At 36.2% G+C, this 20,920-nt stretch overlaps 2 protein-coding genes across 4 annotated transcripts; one reads left to right on the top strand and one right to left on the bottom strand.

Annotated features, from left to right (window-relative positions):
* The first annotated feature begins 10,301 nt into the window (after positions 1 to 10,301).
* LOC122023354 (OVARIAN TUMOR DOMAIN-containing deubiquitinating enzyme 6-like) lies at positions 10,302 to 16,922 on the top strand. 3 transcript variants are annotated; one of them, XM_042581406.1, is made up of 9 exons: positions 10,302 to 10,469; positions 10,638 to 11,590; positions 13,277 to 13,438; positions 14,075 to 14,152; positions 14,912 to 14,990; positions 15,071 to 15,216; positions 15,497 to 15,562; positions 16,202 to 16,376; positions 16,464 to 16,922. In XM_042581406.1, exons 2-9 carry the CDS (start codon positions 10,952 to 10,954, stop codon positions 16,706 to 16,708), a joined length of 1,590 nt encoding a protein of 529 aa, XP_042437340.1. In that variant the 5' UTR covers positions 10,302 to 10,469; positions 10,638 to 10,951; the 3' UTR covers positions 16,709 to 16,922. The 3 variants fall into 3 exon arrangements, with proteins under 3 accessions (XP_042437340.1, XP_042437339.1, XP_042437341.1); XM_042581405.1 differs by having other exon boundaries at positions 10,580 to 11,590; XM_042581407.1 differs by lacking the exon at positions 10,302 to 10,469 and having other exon boundaries at positions 10,563 to 11,590.
* Positions 16,923 to 17,814: 892 nt separating this feature from the next.
* LOC122024578 (momilactone A synthase-like) lies at positions 17,815 to 20,421 on the bottom strand. The gene is made up of 2 exons (XM_042583233.1): positions 20,271 to 20,421; positions 17,815 to 18,700 (listed from the first exon to the last, which is right to left on the bottom strand). Exons 1-2 carry the CDS (start codon positions 20,321 to 20,323, stop codon positions 17,917 to 17,919), a joined length of 837 nt encoding a protein of 278 aa, XP_042439167.1. The 5' UTR covers positions 20,324 to 20,421; the 3' UTR covers positions 17,815 to 17,916.
* Positions 20,422 to 20,920: the final 499 nt, after the last annotated feature.

Genomic DNA, 20,920 nt, shown 5'->3' with positions numbered 1-20,920 from the left:
AACAACTAGAAAAGGGAGGAGAATTAAAGATTGTTTTTGACAATACCGGTGCTACAAAGATTATCGTTTTCAAAGCAAAAACAAAATAAGATCAGATTTTTAGGGCATGACAATTTCTACTTCCACTTTTCCAGCTTGCAGAAAGGGATGGATTAGCAGTTGGATTGAAGGAAGGGAAGTGGCAGGGTGAGGAAATCATAACAGTTCCTCGAAGACTCTCTTGGCTCTCTCTCGATTTCGTCTTGAGGCTTCTGAAGAAGAAGATGATGATGATTTCCGTTGGGCAAAGGGACAATAAAGACCAAGGAGTTAAGGTCCTTCTACGTCTTTTGACTTTAAAATTGCAGGAAGCATTTAATTCTGTAGATACATGTACCATTTTGTGAGGGTGAACTTTAAAGATACATGTACCATTTTATTTTTGTCTGTCATATTAATTCTGCTTTCTTGGGACTAGCTGAAGCTCGTTCATGGTGCTTGATGTGATGATTTCCATCACTAGGTTAAGAGTTCAATTAAATTTCCCTTCACATAACTTTGGAGTATTTGGGTGAGGAATTCTTTCTTTTGTAATGTAAATACCTTTTATCAAAAAAGTTCAGTCAAACTTAATCCAAGGGAGGGTTAATTTGTTTAGGTGGGACTCAAATTTCATCGAATCTACTCAGTATCCTCACTTTCATTGTCTAGTTCGTATAGACTTCGACTCAGTCTCAGATTCCCTTTTAGTCTTAGCAGCATATTGTATCTCAGTGTCAGACTTCATCTCAATCTCAAACTTCCTCTTAGTCTCAATCTCATACTCCTGCTTTGACTTCATCTCATTCTAATATTCCTTATCAGTCTTGAACTTCATCTCAGTCTCAGATTTACTCTCAGTCTCAGTCTCTAACTCTCTCTTAGTCTCAATAGCAAACTTCATCTTAGTCTTCCTTGTTATCCATGACGATATTTTCTTCTCAGCTCCAGCCACTGACATACTTCTTCAAAATCGAATTCTATCATTGTATTCTAGGATTTTGCTTTTTTTAGGGCATTTGTGGCATGAGGAAGGGCCTATGCAATTACAGTAAGCTTTGAAAAAGGAATTGATCGTGATTTAGAACCTGTTCTATCCATGACCCCTATTCATTGATATTTTCTTATTTATATTTTCCTATATATTATATTTTTTATATATTCTGGCTCGACTAGGTGGGTCTCCTTCAAAGACACTCTGTACTAATGTCATTTTCTACATCCTTAAAATATGTTTGCGTCATACGCAAGCTCGCTGGCAATAGTTGCAAACTAAGATGTGTGGCATCCCGAGAATGGTGTGATGGTTACGAGGTTGTCAGACCCGGTCTCCTAGATACCCCTCCTACTGACATGTGGCGCTAGATGAGTAGAAAGACAACCAACAACTATCGGATATACTCTCCTCTTTGGCCCCTGCAATGATGATATTCTTGCTGATGTGGAAATACTCTTCAGAGAACCATATAAGTACTCATGAAGATAAAAAACAAAAGATCTTTTTCCAATTATTGGGGAAGGTTTTATGGCTCTCTCCTTCTTTGTTTTTCCCGCACATCATCTTAAATAAACTCTTGTTAGATTATATATTTATTTGTTTATAGCTTTTAGGGCAATTTAGACTTTTTCCTTTTTTTTAATAAAGTTTAGGGTTTCTTAACTTAACTATATAAGACCTTATACTCTGTATTTCTAAGTATCAATTTTAGATTCAATAATATGGTTAGTTTTTTCCTTCTCTTAATTTCTACATGATATCAGAGCGGTTCTTCTTTTCTGATCTAATTTTTTCTACAACCCCCTATTATTGCTTCCTATTGCCACTGTCGTCTCCTACTGCTGCTATTGATTTCAATGCCAACATCTATTTTCTATCCTGCTGTTGATTTCGACGCTGACATCTATTTTTTGTTGATTTCGACGCCGACATCCTATCCTATCGATTTCGGCGCCAACATTATTTTCTGTCGATTTCGACGCCGACGCTCTTTTCTACCGATTTCGATATCGAAGCCCTATGTTGTCGATTTCGGCACTGGCGTCTTTTTCTACTGATTTCCAACACCCTATGCTACTGATTTCTACATTTGACATCTTTTTCTACCTCAGATTCTTTGTGTGATCATGGGTCGTCCTGATATCAGTTTTTGCGAATCATACAAATGTGTATCCTTACAGTTTGGCTATTCTGAGAATTATTCGTTCTGTCATCATGCTTGGTCGTACAGATATGTAAATCTGATTCATATATGTTTGAGCAGTTCAATAGTTCCTTGCTTTACAACCCTCTGTCATGTCAGCTTCCTCTCATATATGTTTGTCATCGTCTGGTATTTCAAGTATATTTTCATCCTTATGGATTTTGGACTCTGGTGCCTCTCATCATATATCATCCAATTTGTCATCTTGTGTTTCTTTTTCTCCCAGTTCATCTATGTCTATTGTGACTACGGATGGTATTTCTATATCATTAGTAGGTGTTGATTAAATTGTTACATCTTCTTTATCTCTTACTAATGTTTATTATATTCCGAGTCTTACTTTAAATCTTATTTCTGTTAGTCAATTGTGTGAGTCTGGATACCTAGTCTTTTTTTCTTTTTCCAAATATTATGTTAAGGACATGTAATCTCAAAGGTTGATTAGGACCGGTCATGGGCAAGGAAGACTCTATGTTTTAGATCAACTTAAAGTACCAGAAGTTGTAGCTTCAAGTGTAGATTACCATCTTTTCATTTGAGTCATTCATCTTCTGATTTTTACTTATGACACTTTTATTTAGGTTATGTTTCGGCATCTCATTTGCAGTTTTTAGTTTCTACAGGAGTATTAGGACCTTTAAAAAGTTTTGATATTTCTGATTGTAGTGGTTGTAAACTGGCCAAAGTTTTTACCTTACCATTTTCTTAAAGTCTTTCTTTTACTCCATTTGATCTTATCCATTCTAATGTGTGGGACCCTCTCCTATTCCTACAAAAGGGGGTTCAAGGTATTATGTTTTATTTATTAATGATTGCACTCATTATTCTTGGGTTTATCTTATGAAACATAGGTCTAATTATCTTATCATTTTCAACAACTTCAGAGCTCTTGTGAAAACTCAACATTCTAGTGTCATAAAGTGTTTCGTTGTGATTTGGGGGGCGAATACACTTCAAATCATTTTTCACAATTACTTGCTTCTGGTGGAACTATTCATCAAACTTCATGTACAGATACTTCTGAACAGAATGGTGTGGTTGAACGAAAGCATAGGTATCTTGTTGAAACAACCCGTTCATTTATATTGTCTGCCAGTATTTCTAGTACCTTTTGGGGGGAAGCAATCCTTACCGATGCACACGTGATTAATAGAATTCCAACCTCATACAATACAGGCTTGTCACCTTTTGAAAAATTGTACGGGCTTGCTCCTCTCCACTCTTCTTTTCATGTTTTTGGTTGTACTTGCTTTGTTCTTCGTCCACATGTCGAGTGTAATAAATTAGCCTCTTGGTTTGCTATTTGTGTCTTTCTGAGTTATGGTGTTTGTCAAAAACGATATCGTTGCTTTGATCCCGTTAGTCAAAAATTGTATGTCTCTCGTCATGTTGTATTTCTTGAACATATTCTATTCTTTTCTATTCTTGCTAGTTCGTATAATATAACAAAGTCAAATCTACTTTGCATTGATCCTTTCAATACCGACACTGAGGAAGCTTCACCCACAACTCCTATTGGTAGCTGAACTGAATCTGGTACTTTGGTTCACGAGATATCCGCTTTACATGCTTCTCCTTCTGCCACTACCCAATCATCTCCTGAGGTTGCGGATGATCTTTCTCTCCACCGTCATCAATTCACTCGTGTTTGTAAGTCTTTAAACTACTAGATTTTGCTTACTCCTATTATTCTCATTCTTTTGCTTCATTTGTTGCATCTATTCATTGTTTTTCTGAGCCCGTATTCTATATAGAAGTTGTTTGTAACCCACTTTGACAGAGTGCTCTGGCTGAGGAACTAACTGCTTTGGATCAGAGTCATACATGGAATTTGGTTCTATTGCCATCAGGAAAACATACTATTAGCTCTCGTTGGGTATATAAGATCAAAACTAAATTTGATGGATTTATTGAACAATACAAAGCTCGTCTTGTTGTTAAAAGTTATTCTCAGGAGTATGACATGGATTTTGAGGAAACATTTGCTCCTGTTGCAAAAATAATGATTGTTCGTACTCTGATTGTCGTTTCTTTTGTTTGTCAATAGAGAATATCTTAGATGGATATCAAGAATATATTTCTAAATGGCGATCTTCATGAAGAAGTTTATATCACACCTCTTTCTGATATTTCACACCAACCTGGTGAAGTTTGCAGGTTTCGTAAAGCACTTTATGGTCTCAAACAAGCACCTTGTGTTTGGTTTGAGAAGTTCTCTACAGTGATTATTTCGTTTAGTTTCATCCTAGTAATCATGATTCAGCATTGTTTGTCAGATGTATGAGTGCAGGTCGTATTTTTTTATCATTATATGTTGATGGCATGATTATTACTGTGATGATTCTGATAAAATTGATTTCTTGAAGTCTGAGTTGACTCATTGTTTTGCTATGAAAGACAAGTATACTATGCTACTTTTTGGGCATTGAGGTTGCTTATTCCTCGAAAGATTATCTTTTATCTCAGTCAAAGTATATATCTGATCTATTTGAGCATGCTCGTCGTACTGATAATAGAGTTATTGATACTTCTATTGAGACTAATGCTCAATATTCTCTATCTGATGTCTCACCTTTGTTGGATCCTAGTTTGTACAGAACTATTGTTGGAAGCTTGGTTTATCTCACCGTGACTCGTCCAGATATTGCGTATACTGTTCATGTGATTAGTCAATTTGTCACTGCACCAACTACAGTTCATTGGGTTGTTATTCTTCGTATTCTCAGGTATCTTCAGGGCACTCAATTTCAAAGTCTTTTATTTCCTTCTACTTCATCTCCTAAGCTGCGTGCATACTCTGATGCGGATTGGGTTGGTGATCCTACGGATCGCAAATCTACCATTGACTTTTACGTTTTACTTGGTGATTTTCTCATTTCTTGGAAGAGTAAAAAATAAGATGTTATTCTAGATCTTCCACAGAAGCTGAGTATCGTATCATGACCTCAACTACTTGTGAGATAGTTTGGTTGTGTTGGTTGCTTGCGGATATGAGTGTCTCTTTCATCAACCTACTCCGTTATATTGTGATAATCAGAGTGCTATTCAAATTACACACAATTTAGTTTTTTATGAGCGAACGAAACATACTGAAATTGATTGTCACATTACTCGTCACCATCTTCAGATTGACACCATCACATTGCCTTTTGTTCCTTCAAAACTACAAATTACTGATATGTTTACTAAGGCACATGCCGCTTCACATTTTCATTTCTTATCTGACAAATCCTCAATGCTTCTAATTTTAGCATCATGAGTTTGAGGGGGATGTTAGATTATATATTTATTTGTTTATACCTTTTAGAGCAATTTGAATTTTTTTTATAGAGTTTAGTGTTTCTTAACTTAATTATATAAGACTTTATACTTTATATTTTTAAATATCAATTTTAGATTCAATAATATGATTAATTTTTTCTTTCTCTTAATTTTTAATACTCTAACTTTAACTTAGATGTTGGAGTGACCCCAGAATCGTGTTTATTGAGTAATGGCTTGACCATGATATTTTGGCCGAAAGTTGTTTCCTTTCCTAGCCCATTAAAGATCTCACAGTGCAGTGTTGTTCCTCACAGTGCATTGCATTGTAGTTCTTACCCCAATCGATCAATCTAGAGGTGTAGGTGTTCTAAAAGCAAAGCGAATGAATAAAGTGGAGAAATGCAAATGATATTTGCTCTACCAAGTAGTAGTAGCTTCATGATCCAACAGAGTAAAAGTAGGAATAGGGAAAAGGAGAAGAGGCTGCTTGTAGCTAGGCAGGAAGGGGTGAGCTGATTGATTGTTCTGCGCAGACTTTTTCGTGCATCTCAAATCATAAGAGTCGGGGTCCTCCTTGGTCCTCAACTCTGCTGACCAGAAGAAGAGAAAGAAAGAGTCGTTGCAACCTAAACGTAGAGAAAAAGATCATGGTCATGCTGCCACCGCAAAAACGAGAATGACTACATCATTCAAATTCAAATGTCGCAGGCGGGAAATGATACTCTTTAGAAAAATAAATAAATAATTAATCAGTTAGGTAATTTGGAATGATCGATCAAGTCTGACGGAAATTTTTCATCCGTTATAAAAGTAAATTGAAAAAATATATATGAAGATTCATCGTCAATATTCTAATATCTGCTATTCATTAATTTTTTTTAATAATAAATTGTAATTGAATCGGTTATTAAAAAAATTTAATGATGACATCCTAGCCGAGACTGAATAAGGAAAGATGATCGATTGGGCTGAATAACCCATGCGACTTATTAAATTAGTAAATGAGTCTTGCTATCTATGCCAAATGTGTTAGACAAATAAAAAAAATCAATATTGACTAAATAAACCTAGATCAAACTACATAAATTTTTCGGCTGACTATAAACAAATTCGTAGAATAATTTTTATCGACTAAAATAATATTGATAGAATAAAAATGATTTAGTTAATTAAAATTTAGCATTTATCTATCTATCAACAACGACTAAAAAATATTTAAATATATTATATTTTATTATTGTTAATTATGTATTCTTATATATTTAACTTAATTTTATATCACTTACTAAAATATTTATAATTAATTGATAGTTTAAATGCATAATCATATCGTCCCTATCATAGTGTTGGTAAAAAAAGATTTAGGGATTTCAACCAACAAATCTGAAAGGGGAAAGTCCACGTGGAGATGAACTTTCTGAGATCTTGGAGATCTTTCGTGCTCTGACAGGGATTCGTGTAGGATCTCCACTGTCTCAGAAATGGAATTTATACGTGTGGAAGCCAGACTTGGTTTAGGGTTTAAAAACTAGTTTAGTTTAGGGTTCGGGCTCGGCCAGCACCGTATGTTTTATACCTATATTCAATATCGATTACTCCTAAACATATTCTAGTTTCATAAAAAATAAAATTTATCCATCGTCAAAATAAATTACAACCAGACATCCCAAGATTATCATCTTATTAAAAAAAAATATCCTGCATTATAATTGACAATCGAACCATAAATATTCCACATATATGATAAAAGATGATTTATTCATCCTAACATTTCAACGCTCCTGTTAATTCGTCTCTAGGTCAATATGAAAGAGATAAATCATGAATGACTATTAACCATTAATGTAAGTGGATAAGGTATGGGAAAAAACATGTTCGGACGCATCAAATTTCGACACCAAAATTTTATGTAAAAATACTCCATGTTTCAACTATCGTATCACCCTAAGGAAATCATAAATACTCCACGGATGCACCATAGCATAGAGCTAGAGGATAGTGCATCTAGTCCTTAGGGTGTAACACAGTTGAGGGTGCATGGTTTCGTGGCCGAGAGGTCCAGGGTTCGATCCTCGGGATGTCATTGCTTGGGGTTAGCATCCCGACCATGCGCTTTCAACTGTGTATCTATATTTACCTCCCTCCATATCCGTGGGACCGCCTCTAGGGGGGCTTTTGATGTGACGATTCCACATTTTTTTAAGAGGATAGTGCATCTAGCAACTCATGGTAAAATTAATAAGATGAGCAATAATCAACTTTAGGATTCTTTGAGGGGCGTAGTTCACTGCTAAATACTTGAAATAAAGTTCATCCTATCCGAGAGTCAAGTAGACGGACGTAGGAGAGGTGACACTCTCTGTTGATTTCGAGTAGACTCCGGGCTGATGTGGACTCCGGTGAACCTGCAGCAAAACCGAGTCGGGGAGGGGATCCCGGCGACGACCCTCGACGCTTAAGTCAGGCGAGAAGAAATTAAAGCAGAATAACGAGGCAAAGAGCTACAGTAGATGATCATGCATACCTTCGTCGAAGTCTGAGGATCCTTATATAGGATCGGGGGGCGTGCATGCTTCCCGAGGCGTGCACGCTCCTCAAAGCATACCTCGAAATGGACGTGTCAGAAAAGTGTGTCTGACGCCATACCGCAACCGTCCGAGCATATCTCCGATATGACAGTGAAAACTTTTATCATACGATCTTCTGTCCGGTCTGGTCGCCGATCATGCTGTTTGTCGGCGGCGCATTTCTCGAGAAGGATATCGCCAACTGTCTATTTTTTGTCCTCTTCTCTCTCGTCTATTACTAGGCCGAGCGGGTGAGACGCTCGGTTACATACTTGGACGGGCATGCAACCTTAGTTATTCGGTAGCTCGGCCGAGCGGACTTGCCGGTCGGCGCATCGCCTCTTTTATACGAAACCCCCTGAGCATCGGAAACCTGACCTATGATCGAGTTGTCTTCGCGCCGGCCTGGGCGCTATTAAGGCCGATCGGCGAGGTGACCTCCCCGCTCGGCCAACACATTGGTCTGTCCATTTTGACTTTGACTTCCACGTGTCATTGACCACTGTACTGCCGGGCCCCCTCCTTCACCACCGGATCAAAAGTCATAATGGTTGGAGGGTCAAATCTCCGTAAAGGGTAAAGAGTTTTATCGCTTCTGTAGATCCCGCCCATGCACTTGCTACTTAGGCTTTCCCACTTAGGGTGCTATTGCGGCAGATCCATATTTTTCTAAATTAATTATTTGCTTCCATGGACAATTGGTATCTATCTGGATATTTGTTTCAATTTTTAAAGGAGGTAAAATATCTTGTTGGGTCTTTGATCTTAGAAGTATAAACGAGGCAAGCCGCTCATGAACTATTTAGGTCTCGGTTCGAAAAAAAATTCGTTCAATTAAGCTAACGAGCCGAGCTCGAGTTTAATTTCAAGCTCAAAAATATTATCGAGCCAAACTCGAGCTTAACAGTATTTAGCTCGTGAGCTCGTAAACGTGTTCGTTACTAGCGAATAAGTTCGTTAAGAGGCTCGTTTATCTAATAATAATAATATATAAATAATAAATATAATAATAATATATTATTAATTATTATAGTTAATTATCTTAAACAAACTCGAACTAAACTCGTTTAATTTTTAAACGAACTTTTTAAAGCTAAGCTTGAGCTATTTAATTTTATTACGAGTCGAATTCGATCTTAAGAATTAAAGTTCGAATCAAACTCGAGCCGAGTTTGATGATGGCAAAAGGTCACTACGCTCGCTCCCAAAACTCGAGCCGAGCTAGAGCTTAGGGATAATGAACTAAGTCCAAGTTCAAGTCTCTTATTGTTCGGCTCAGCTCGTTTACGTCCTATCTGACCTCTCTTATAGAGGGTACAGATATAAAATATTTCATTAGATGTCCGATCTCTTCATATAAAGGATCGCTGTATTAGGATAAATTATTTTTCATGATTTACTTAATTTTATCATGAGATCGATAATATTGAACCACTCATGACGAACGATAACACCTAGATTAATTTGCTAGCTATACTTTAACAAAAAAACCATTTTAAAGCCAAGAACACATGTTAAAGCTAAAAATAAAAAAGAAATATATTTTTTTAAAAATCTAACTATTCACTTATTTACAGATCAGCTTTCTATTTAGCAAGTGCTATGTTAAGGTATAAACTAATTTTTAATTGTGAATTTTTAATTTATGATTTTATAAATGTTAAAAATCTTATTATAAGACCTTGATACTTAAACCCCAAAAAATCTTGTGCTTTTGAAGTTTTTCTAACTATAAAATATTAATCTATAATGTGTAAATTGGTCTATAATTAATGTCGATAATGGAGAGAACATTTACAGCGGCTAGGGGCATTTGAATAATTCATTGGAATTGTAGAGAGTAACATGGAAAAGATTAAAAAAATATTTCGGTAAAATAAAATATTCTCTGCGTAAATAAACTATCCAATATCAGTTTTGCTGGCCGAGTTTAAACAGCCGATACAAGATTGACGAATCACGGAGCGCCACGCTCTTAGTCGGAACCGAATTCGTTTCGGCCTGAAGTGCATACCGACTGGGATCCACGTCACCACCACCATTTTCTCACCGCTATCGTTGTGGGCACTTTAGGTAAACAAAAATATAATGCACAATGACTTTTTTATATCCACAAGTTTAGATATTTACCCAAATACCAAGTAGTATTGTTAGGAAATGAGGGGGTAAAAAGGTAACTTAAGCCGATTGCGGTCCGGTGTCTCTCCATCGCCGTATAAGAGGGTGAATGCAGGCAGCCGCAAGCCCTCCCCCATTTCTCTTACCTTTCGTCGCGCGATTGGAATCTTTTTTTTTTTCTTCCGAAGGCTCGTTCGCTGTCATCTCAGTCACCGCTCCTCCACGGATCCTTTTCCCTTGCCCGATCGTAGAGATCAGGGATCCCCCGGAAGTGGCCAAGGCAAGCGTTCTCGCTGTTCAGGTTCGTTGCTTTTCGTCGTTTTTTTTTGGCGAATTCTCAGAGCTTTTTAGGGTTTTCCCGTGCATGTTCTTTCCAAGCATCTTGCTTGCTTAGGATTTTGATGCTTGCAGTGTTTCTGCGGAAATTTAGCATCTTGAGCAATTGATTATGGTAGATGGGTTTTGGCAGAGAACTTGAGGGACCGCTGGATTTGTTGGGGGGAGGGAGGGTTCTTTTAAGGGCGTTTTTCTAGGTGAACTTTGTGGCAAGAAGACGGAGGAATCTGATCTCATGAGAATTGTCAGAGGAACTCAGAGATTGGTTAACAGCGTGGGGGAAACCGTGCTGGGGCAAGACGAATCAATTGGCTGGGGTTTCGCGATCGGTTCTGCCAAAGTCAGAACACGCGATAAAGGGATCATTTGGACAGTGGATCTTTGAGCAAGTACGAAAGGGTTTGACGGAAGTTAGGAGCTGCTGACGAGATACTTTGTATAGATAAAATGACTAGAATCTTCGTTCAGCGTGGTTCTTCCTCAAATTCTAATCGGCCTCCATCAAATTCAACACCACCGTCTTCTCAGGCTTCCTCCACATCTAAGGACGACCCAGAAAAACAGATTATTGAAGACCAAAATGTAATAGAAGATTCTGGAGATCGTTTGGAGAGTGTTGAGGATAAAATCTCGAAACATGATGAATCTTCTCAAGTAATTAATGTCGAGGGTGCGACTAATGTATATGAAGAAAACAAGTCTTCAATTAATGATGTTCTGGATTCTTCTGCTCCAAGGGCAGAAACCAGTGAGCATCATTTGGGCCAAGAAGATGCTCTTCGATCAGGCATAGTTCCATTGGTAATTGGTTCACCACAGATTGCTACAGGTGCTTCCTACCCTCCACCACCTCCAGCCCCACCATTGAAGCCTTTTTTGACTAATCAGAGCTCCAGGAGAATGGGATTAGGATCGTCAAACTCTGTGAGGATTGGTTCTTCAAGAAGGCAAACACCTTGGCCAGTCGTTGGAGCACGCTCACCATCAAACTCTCGGCCTTCTTCCCCTATGTCATATGGTGAAGGGGATGGTTACAACAGTGCAGATGAACAAGGCCCTGGCTATGCGACCTCCTATGGGGATGTGGTATGATCCATTCTGAAACAAAAATGTCGTGACACGTCTTTTTGATTTCTTCTTAAGAAACCTTATTGCAATACTGTTTTGACAATTAAAAGTTTATCTTTCTATGCAGCTTCTTTCATATCAACTAATTGATAATGATAGTTTTTGCCCATGTTAATCTACTAAATATAAATCTTTCTTCACTAATATTTTTATACCTTCAACATAGATTAGGTTCATGTTAAATTACCAAGTATAAAGTTTTTTCACTGAGTTCATTGTGCATTCATTTATTGTTTGGAAAAATTCAGGTGGCTAGGACAAAGTTCTAAACATCTGGCTTATGCTTATGATTATGAAATCTAACTCGTGACATATATCAATTGTTGAAAATTGGTATAATTTGTCTCAATTGGAATTTATTTGTTAACAAGAGAGATATTTTTCTGTTCTCTCTATCTAGGTGAAGAGGATAATAATGACAATGCTTGCAAATTTCCTACAAATGCATCTTAAATAAGTTTTGGTCATTTAGTTTACTTTAAAATTTGAGCAAGTGATACTAAATTTCATCTCATCTTATATTGATTCGAGATTATATGTCTTCAATCATTGTTATTTTCTTAACTACTTGACCTTTTTCTAGCTTCAAGCATCCTTATCCCTTTAAAAAAAAGAAAAGAAATAGGACATCCAAAAAAAAGTGACTGGGAAAGGCAAGGATATATTATTCTATCAGAATAATCTTTATGCTTAGATACTATTTTAGGTTGGCTACATGGACTTTGTTGTCTATCTCCAAATAGGTTAATTAAATTTGCTATTTTTTTTCTTTAGGCAATAATAGATATTATGTGAGAAGAAGACCATTAAGTGTTTAAATTAATATAAGAAGTGAAAATATTCTTATTTGTTTTCTTTTCTTTGTTGCCTTGGCAATTATATTTAACTCAAATGATAAAGTGTGTCCTGTCATCATTACTAGCTTTCTCTGTTGTTTCTGTCATAATCGTGTTGGACTTGAATGATAAGATGACAAACTGTCACCAGGTATAATATTTTTGTATGTCGCAAATTACCTTAGATGTCTTGGATTTCTTTTGTTTGCCTATATAAAGAAGAGAAATTTTACTATTGCATACTCTGACATTTGTTGAGTTTGATGGTTTAATTGCTCTTGTTCTTTCTGCTGCTCATAACGATTGTATAGTACCTGTTTTTCTGTTGGGCGTTCCCCTTAATTAGTAGTGATATTTTTTCCTCCAAAGTTATCAAACAACAAATTATCTGATAGTGAGTTATAATGAATTTTCAATTCATGCTCAAAAACTGTTTTGTGGACCTTCATTACATGTAAATCTAACTTGTGTGCAAAAGTTCTTGAATTCAATAACTTAAGAACACCATAATAGGTAACCATTTCTGGTATAATTTAGTATTTACATGTTGCACTATGGAATGTAGATATGTTCACTGTATATATTGCATCAATTTGATAGTTTATAAATACTTCTATAGAGAATTAGGCTGTTACAAGCCCAATAATCAAGGATTGTATTTTTTTTTTAATTTATACAAACCGATATCTTCTCTTGTTTCATTCAGTGAATATTAATATTAGTGATTTCTTGATTGTATCAACTATGAAGTTTTCTTTTTAGACCCTCCCATGATTGATGCCAAGTGCTGAATCATTTTTCTTGTTAGGAGAGAGAAAGATTGTTTGTTCTTGAGATACGGCGGACAAAAGGTTTTGAAGTGAGAAAGATGTTGGAGGATGGGAATTGCCTTTTCCGGGCAGTTGCAGACCAAGTTTACGGTGATGCAGAAGCATATGATATGGCAAGGCAAATGTGTGTTGATTACTTGGTATGCATCATGATTCTAGCCAAAAAAAAAAAAATCATTTTTTAGAATAGTAGCATTGCTGCATTTTTTTTATCACTGATGCTATACAACCGATGGCTATATGCATAACTTGTACATGTTATTTAGTTTACAATATGATGCAGAATGATGGAACAAATAAATAAATAATTTACTACAATTGATATGAGAAAAAAAAGAATCACATAAATAGTCAAGATTGATGAAAATAAAATTTCTATAAGTTAGAGTTTAAATATATGATTTCTATTATTCAATGATTAGGGGATATTGATAAAGACATAGTTATGAGGATTAAAAATGAATTATTGAATGAGTGGTGCTTGAAGTATCTTTTGTGATCATCATGTGTCCTTTAGGCCGAAAGGAAAAAATTTATATTACTGAATTATGGCTCTTGATACTTTATGGATCGAGGTGTTGGACTTTGTAGGAAGCAATCCATTTTTATCAATTTCTTAAACAATTAAAAGTTTAACATTTTGAAACTGAAGCATATAACCGAGCAGTATTTTATTCCCAGAAATAGCATATGAAACATAAACTTTATTATAAAAAAATGGGTTCTTTTAGTGGTGCTAGCCTACTCCTTATAATGCCTCCATTTTTTTTGGTCAGGAAAAGGAACGGGATCATTTTTCTCAGTTTCTAATTGAAAGTTTCACTTTATACTGCAAGAGGAAAAGGAGAGACAAGGTATTTTGTGCACCTTCTCACCATTTTGATCATTGCTTGTATGATTTTCTTTATTTTTACTCTTACCATTATGGCAATGTCAATCCCATGCTATTTGTTGCAAGCTTGTATCCCGTATTATGTTTTGGCATTTGGTGTAAATGCTGCAATGCAATTTTTCATGTTTTCTGTAAAACAAATCAACCATGTATCTTGTGATGTACATGATTTTATGCCTTTTGGGCTCTAGTTTTTGCCGGCTTTATCTATACATCTATATTTAGTGCTAAACTTCAGTGCTTCACAAGCCACACCAGTAAAATGATGCAGAAGTTATTGCACATATTATGAAGTTTTTTAGCTAATATTTGGTTGGTTGTCCAATTATACCCTATTCTGGAATAGTACCCATTGATCCTGAGAGTCATGTTCAAATGGGCTGTGGTTATGAAGAAACTTCAAGATCTTAGACTTGTATTCATTCACACACTTGAAATTAGGCTTTTTTGTTTGGATACTAGAACTTGTATACAAGGAGTGGAATTGGTAGAGAATCAGTTAGTGAGGGCAGTAAATATTAATATATATGAAGCATTTATTTTTATTTACTTGGTGTGAGAGTATCGCTGCACTGAAAAAACACTAACTTCATTACTCATTATCTCTCATTATATGATATGTCGCTAGTAATTTGATTCAACTTTAAAGAGTCTTTAGGTCTTAAGCCATACAGACTATTTTCTAATGGTATAAACATATTTTATTCCTTGCTTGTTTTAGGTATATGGAAACAACATTGAGATTCAGGCATTTGCAGAAATGTACAACCGCCCTATACATATATACTCCTATAGCACTGGTATGGTCTCATTTGTTGATAGGTTTACAATGTTCCAATCAACAGTAAATTTTTTGTAATTCCTACATTTTAATGTACAGAACCTATTAACATCTTTCAAGGGAGTTATGTCACTGATGTCCCTCCAATTCGGTTAAGTTACCATCATGGCAACCATTATAACTCACTGGTCGATCCACGTAGGATGACAGTGGGTGCAGGTCTTGGATTCAATAGTCTTCGAGGGGTAAGTTCTTTTTATGATCGTCTGCAGTTTCATAACAATTTATTCTATAAGTCTGTAAACCTCACAATTTTGCATTTATTAAGATAGGCGAGGAGTAAAAGGTTATACTTTACTCTCTGTTCAGCTGTAATGTCTTTTAAAATTATTTTGGACCATTGCTGCTAGTTTCTCATTGTACTTCATCTAGATAATATTTCAGTGGCATCATGACTGATATTGACTGACTAACTGGATTTGTTTCTATTACATTCTTCCCCTAATTGATCTCCTTTCTTTGCAGAGAAACATAGATAAGGATCAGATAAAGACTGCCATTAAAGCACAGCAAGACCAGCAACTTGATAATGTAAGTACAGTTTAATTTCATTGTGGCACAGATTTTCATTGTGTAATGTTCTAGATTCTTTGATTATCATCTATTGAACTTAATTATGGTTATTTTTCATTAGCTGTTCTGTCTAGTAGTTCACAAACTAGGTCAAGTATTGTGAATCATAAGAGCCGTCATAATACTTGAATGTTGTGATGACATAATTCCCACTTGTTGGCTAGTTGGTGTGTAGGTCAAGGGCAGAATCCCTTTTTTGGGCTTAAATCAAGTTTGTGCAAACACCTTTTAGTTATTGTAATGAATTCAATTACAAATTTGTTGAGTGCTGAGAAAACATAATTCATACATATTAACTATTCTCGTCGTGTACTTGTCAGCATGGAAATTTAGTATTTGGAAATGCTAAATTGTTTCAATGACAAGCTAGATACATTTGGTAGGAAGCCTTTCACACTAGAATCTCATGAAATCTTATGTAATTTAATTCCTTTGACTAGTCAATTAAATGTCATAAATCTTAATATTTATTGCATAACTATAGCTGCTGAATCACCTAACTAAACGCCTCAAATCTTGGTAAAAACCTGTTAACTAAATCCATTTAAGTCATTTTTTTTTTCGCAATTTGTTAGACTCAGGCTCATATTCTTTCAGGCACTTATAGCTGAGGGGCGTTTCTACTCTGATCTGGAACTAACAGAGAAGGAAATTGAGAGGATGGTGATGGAGGCTTCACGGGCCGAGTATTTGGCTAAGGAGAAGTTGAAACAGTATGCTTTCTCTATAGAGTCTTCCACATCCAGTGCAGAACCATCATCTTCTGTGGCAAGTATGCCCCTTACTATTTCTGGCAACCATTCCTCGCAGACCTTTTCTCCATGGATAGATGAAGAAAAGACTATGATCTGTTTTGCAGAAACAGGGTCGTCACAATCTATATTAGAGGGAGAGAATGAGAAAGCACTGCTGCCAGAGATTATCCTCAGCAGCAGCATGCAGATGGTTCTGTCCATGGGCTTCGGATATATGCAGGCGATGGAAGCATATAGCATATTTGGCGACGATGTCGATTCGATGATCTGCTACCTGCTGGAGATGGGAAATAATGGCGCTTCTGCTGGGGAAAGGAGGAATGGATACAAAGGGAAAGCAGCGGAGTGAGCGAGTTGAAACTGGGGTTTTTATATACCAAACAGAAATATGGGCGAGATATGTCTCTATGTTTAAAGTGTTTTAGTGGCAGCCAGAATCATTCCAATAATTTGCTTAGGGGACTTTAGATGCATGCATGAACTTTGCTTAAGGTAATTATTCCGTTTGATGTAAATTTAGCAGCATGAGTTTATGGATTTTCTAGTGGTAAATTCCCACCAAAGTTGAAGGCTTCAAAAGTCATACCATTCAAGTATTCTAAGATAAATCGGTCACACTCCTCTCAATCTCCTCCAACACGACACAAGCTAAATCCATCAGTTCACATCGCTGACACTTCGTTTACCTGACAATTTCAACCGGAAGAAGATCCTTAAGATTTCTCAGCTCATAGATAATTAGTAGATCACACTTCTACCATCCAATGTGCTAAGGTACACTATCCACTTAGGTGGTTTCTACATGTCTTATATGTTTTAGTGGTCATCTTATTCTATATGTCGATCTATCTTTCAATCTTTCATGTGCAACACGTTGGTCTGTCTTTATGTGATTCTTAATTTTGAACCGCGCTAGGTATCCTTTTCGAATCTAATAGACTTAGTGAAATCAAATTCCTCATCTTTTGGGACACATATTTACCCTAATATGTATTGTGCTCCTCTTGTAGATATAGTTTCACTGAGTCAACACATAATACCTATCTACCAGACTGTGGAAGGTGCATTTTTTTTCCTCTAAAGCAACAAGCGATCTTCTCAACCTCGACTTTTGCAAAACATCTTGAGTCGTAACTTTCTTCTCTACACAATTCATATTCATTCTCAGTAGGACTAAGTCACTGATAAACCAATGAAATAACCTAACTCAGCTACACTATAATATAAGATAAATATATATATATATATATCAGAATTATATAATTTTTTTTCCTTTCAAAGAAATCACAAACAATTTGTAGAAAACTAAACGACTGCGTAGTTTAGAAGTATACATAAATAGATATTTGCTGTCATTACATTGGATCGATCACAGTCGTGCTGAAACACATACATTAACGTCATTAACTAAACATAAGTTATGTTTACGTAATTATTATTATTATTATTATTATTATTATTATTATTATTGAAATAGTACATAATTATTTTTCGGACCGACATTTATTATTTATACTAATTTAAGGTAAATCCAGCTGGATCCGAGTGATATATCGCTCAGTTCTTGAAGAGGCCAAAGGCGTGGTTGACGGCGGTAAAGCCGCCGTCGATGATGATGTTCTGTCCGCTGACGTAGCATGACTCGTCACTGGCCAGGTAGACGGCGGTGCGCGCCACGTCGTCCCCCCTCAGCACCGCCCCCTTGAGGTTGCTTACTGTGCCGATGAACTCCTCGACCTGTTTCTGGTCCATGTGAATGAAGTCGCAGGCCAACGACGTGGCGTAGGCGAAGGGCGACACGCAGTTGACGCGGATGCCGTGCTGGCCGAGCTCCGCCGCCGCGCTCCGCGTCAGCCCCAGCACCGCGTGCTTCGACGCCACGTAGGCGTGCGAAGCCACGCCGGCCACCACCGTCGCCACGCTGCCGTTGTTGATGATGCTCCCCCGCACGCCCGCCGCCATCATGGCGCGCGCGGCGTGCTTGGTGCCCAGGAACACGCCCCGAACGTTGACCGCCATCACGCGGTCGAAGTCGTCGGCCTCCGCGACGGCGAAGCCGCGGCATCCGTCGAGCACGCCCGCGTTGTTGAAAACGACGTCGAGGCGGCCGTACTTGGCCACCGCCAGGCCGACGGCGCGCTCAACGTCGGCCTCCTCGGACACGTCGCAGTGCACGTACGTGATCGCGTCCTCGCCGCCAATGCTGGACGCCACTGCTCGCCCGAGCTCGTCGCGCACGTCGCCGATCACCACCTTCGCGCCGTGGAGAACGAAGAGCCGCGCGGTCGCCTCGCCGGAACCGGCGGCTCCGCCGGTAATGAAAGCTACCTTGCCTTCCAACCTACACACGTACGTATGTATATAGATTATAGATATATATTCCGAGGCGCCTCAATTGTTATGCGTTTTTTCTTTTTCGTTTTTTTTAAATTTTGTTAAGTTCGGGGTTAAGTCCGTCGTGTTCAAGTTTAAAAGAATTTAAAATAAATAAAATTTTAGATGCTCACAGTTATAATATATAAGTATTTATGATGTGATAATTTTTAATTTTTATTTTAATCTTTTGGATTATAATTTAGGATTTAAAATTTAGGGTTTAATTTTTAAGATATAGTATTTAGAAAGTTTTTCAATAAAATTTGAGTAAACTACTCACTTTATTAAATTTAGATAATTACATTGCACTATAAGCAACATCTACTTTAAATTTTCATATCTTTATTTTTTTATTTTTTTTTCTCTTTATGTAATATCTATTTTTTTATTACCAATCTATTCTTTATATATTTTTTTCTCAAATTAAATAATATTTTAATATTTTTTATTTCTAAAGAAGTACTATTAATCAAATTTAAATTTAGAAAATAAATAGGGTAGCTATTGCAATACTTTTTCAAGTAAAATATAAAATTTAAGGTAAATTCTATATTTAGGGAAATTAATATGGATGCTTTTAGGGGACATTTTTATTTTATTTTATTTTTTAATTTTTTTAAGATTTAGGATTTAGAATTTAAGATATAATATTTAGGATTTAGGATTTAAGAAAATTTAAGATTTTTAAAAATAAAAAAATACAAAAATAAAAAATAACATTTGAATTGTTTGAGATGTCTGGATTCCTGGATAATTCTATAATGCCTCGAGCACTTGTCGCTCATAGGTGTAGACCAAAAATCATGCAAGAGATTTAGTGATATGCTGTATGATTCATCCCTATGTGTGATTAGTGCTCGAGGCGTTTAGAAGTGATCTAGGTGCCTCAATATTAAGGTATGCCATTTTTTTTTTAAAATATATATATTTTTTAAAATTTTAAACCCTAATTATTATACTTCATATGTTGTACACCTCTTGAGCATCAATTTTTTTTCATTTTATTTTTTCTTAACTTGAATAATATAGCCAACCCTAAAATTTAAATCTTATTAGTTTAACCCGAGCTTTAAAAAAAAATAGTTAAAAAAAATTTGTTTAACAATTGGGGCGTCTAGATTTGATCAGTCCCCCGTCACAACAGTCGCGGATGGAAACAGTACGCATTTTATATATATATATATATATATATATATATATATATATATATATATATAAATATACAAAATAGGTACTTATGCGATTTTAGACTATTTTTCTTTATAAAAAACAATGATTACAATCATATAAGTTAATAAAAATTTAGGATGTATTTGGTTTGTTTGTATTTTCATTTCATTTTTCAAAAAATCATATTTTCTCATTTTCAGGAAATAATTTTTTCGCTTTTTTAATTTTATTAGAAAATATTCTTTTTTTTTCTTAAAAATGAATGTGAAAATACAAACTAAACGAGTTTTTACAAAAATAAAAATAGAAAATAATATAGGAAATACAAACCAAACGTCTTAATTTTTTATTGATAAATTAATTACCTCCGAAAAAAAGCAGGAGGGACTCCATTACCGTCGCGGCCGTCGGTCGCCATCTGAGTGGAAGACGATATTCCTTCGCTATTTACCTTCCGCCCCTCCTCTCCTCTCCTCTCCTCTCCTGATCGATCTCCTCTATCAAACACAACGACGAGTACTAGCAGCACATTTATAACGGAACAGCACATTTATCAGGCAGGCAGGCAACAGTTAAACACGTTTAGCAGCTTTCTTAACATGTGATTAATATATATTAATTAACGTCTCATCTGTTCCATCGCCCTCTTATTTAGCTTGGTCAATGCCCAAGATTACAAGGCAGATTACGTGTCTTAAATGGTGATTCTTGTGGGGCAGTTAGGTGAGATTAATGGCTGATCGATCGACGGCGTCGATGCGTTACTTTTGAGTTTGAAATTAAAAACAGAGGACCGGAGAAATATATATATATATATATATATATATATATATATATATATATATATATATATATATATATGTTGTTGAAAAAATACGAATGAATAAAAACAGGACGAATAGATTATTCGTATTAAGCGAAGAATTCCATTTGTGGTACGAATACTAGCGGATCACGACATGTCCACGTGAATATATATATATATATTATGTTTTGATTGCCAAGAATACAAGCC

This window comes from Zingiber officinale, chromosome 9B, assembly GCF_018446385.1.
Source record: "Zingiber officinale cultivar Zhangliang chromosome 9B, Zo_v1.1, whole genome shotgun sequence".
Classification (NCBI taxonomy): domain Eukaryota; kingdom Viridiplantae; phylum Streptophyta; class Magnoliopsida; order Zingiberales; family Zingiberaceae; genus Zingiber; species Zingiber officinale.
This window is presented reverse-complemented; position numbering and strand designations above follow the sequence as displayed.

Coding starts and splice junctions, on each gene's coding strand:
- LOC122023354 (XM_042581406.1), top strand. CDS start 10,952: ATGACTAGAATCTTCGTTCAGCGTGGTTCTTCCTCAAATTCTAATCGG. Junction 11,591..13,276: donor CGACCTCCTATGGGGATGTG/GTATGATCCATT, acceptor TTTTCTTGTTAG/GAGAGAGAAAGATTGTTTGT. Junction 14,991..15,070: donor TATATACTCCTATAGCACTG/GTATGGTCTCAT, acceptor TTTAATGTACAG/AACCTATTAACATCTTTCAA.
- LOC122024578 (XM_042583233.1), bottom strand. CDS start 20,323: ATGGCGACCGACGGCCGCGACGGTAATGGAGTCCCTCCTGCTTTTTTT. Junction 18,701..20,270: donor CCTCCTGCTTTTTTTCGGAG/GTAATTAATTTA, acceptor GTACGTGTGTAG/GTTGGAAGGCAAGGTAGCTT.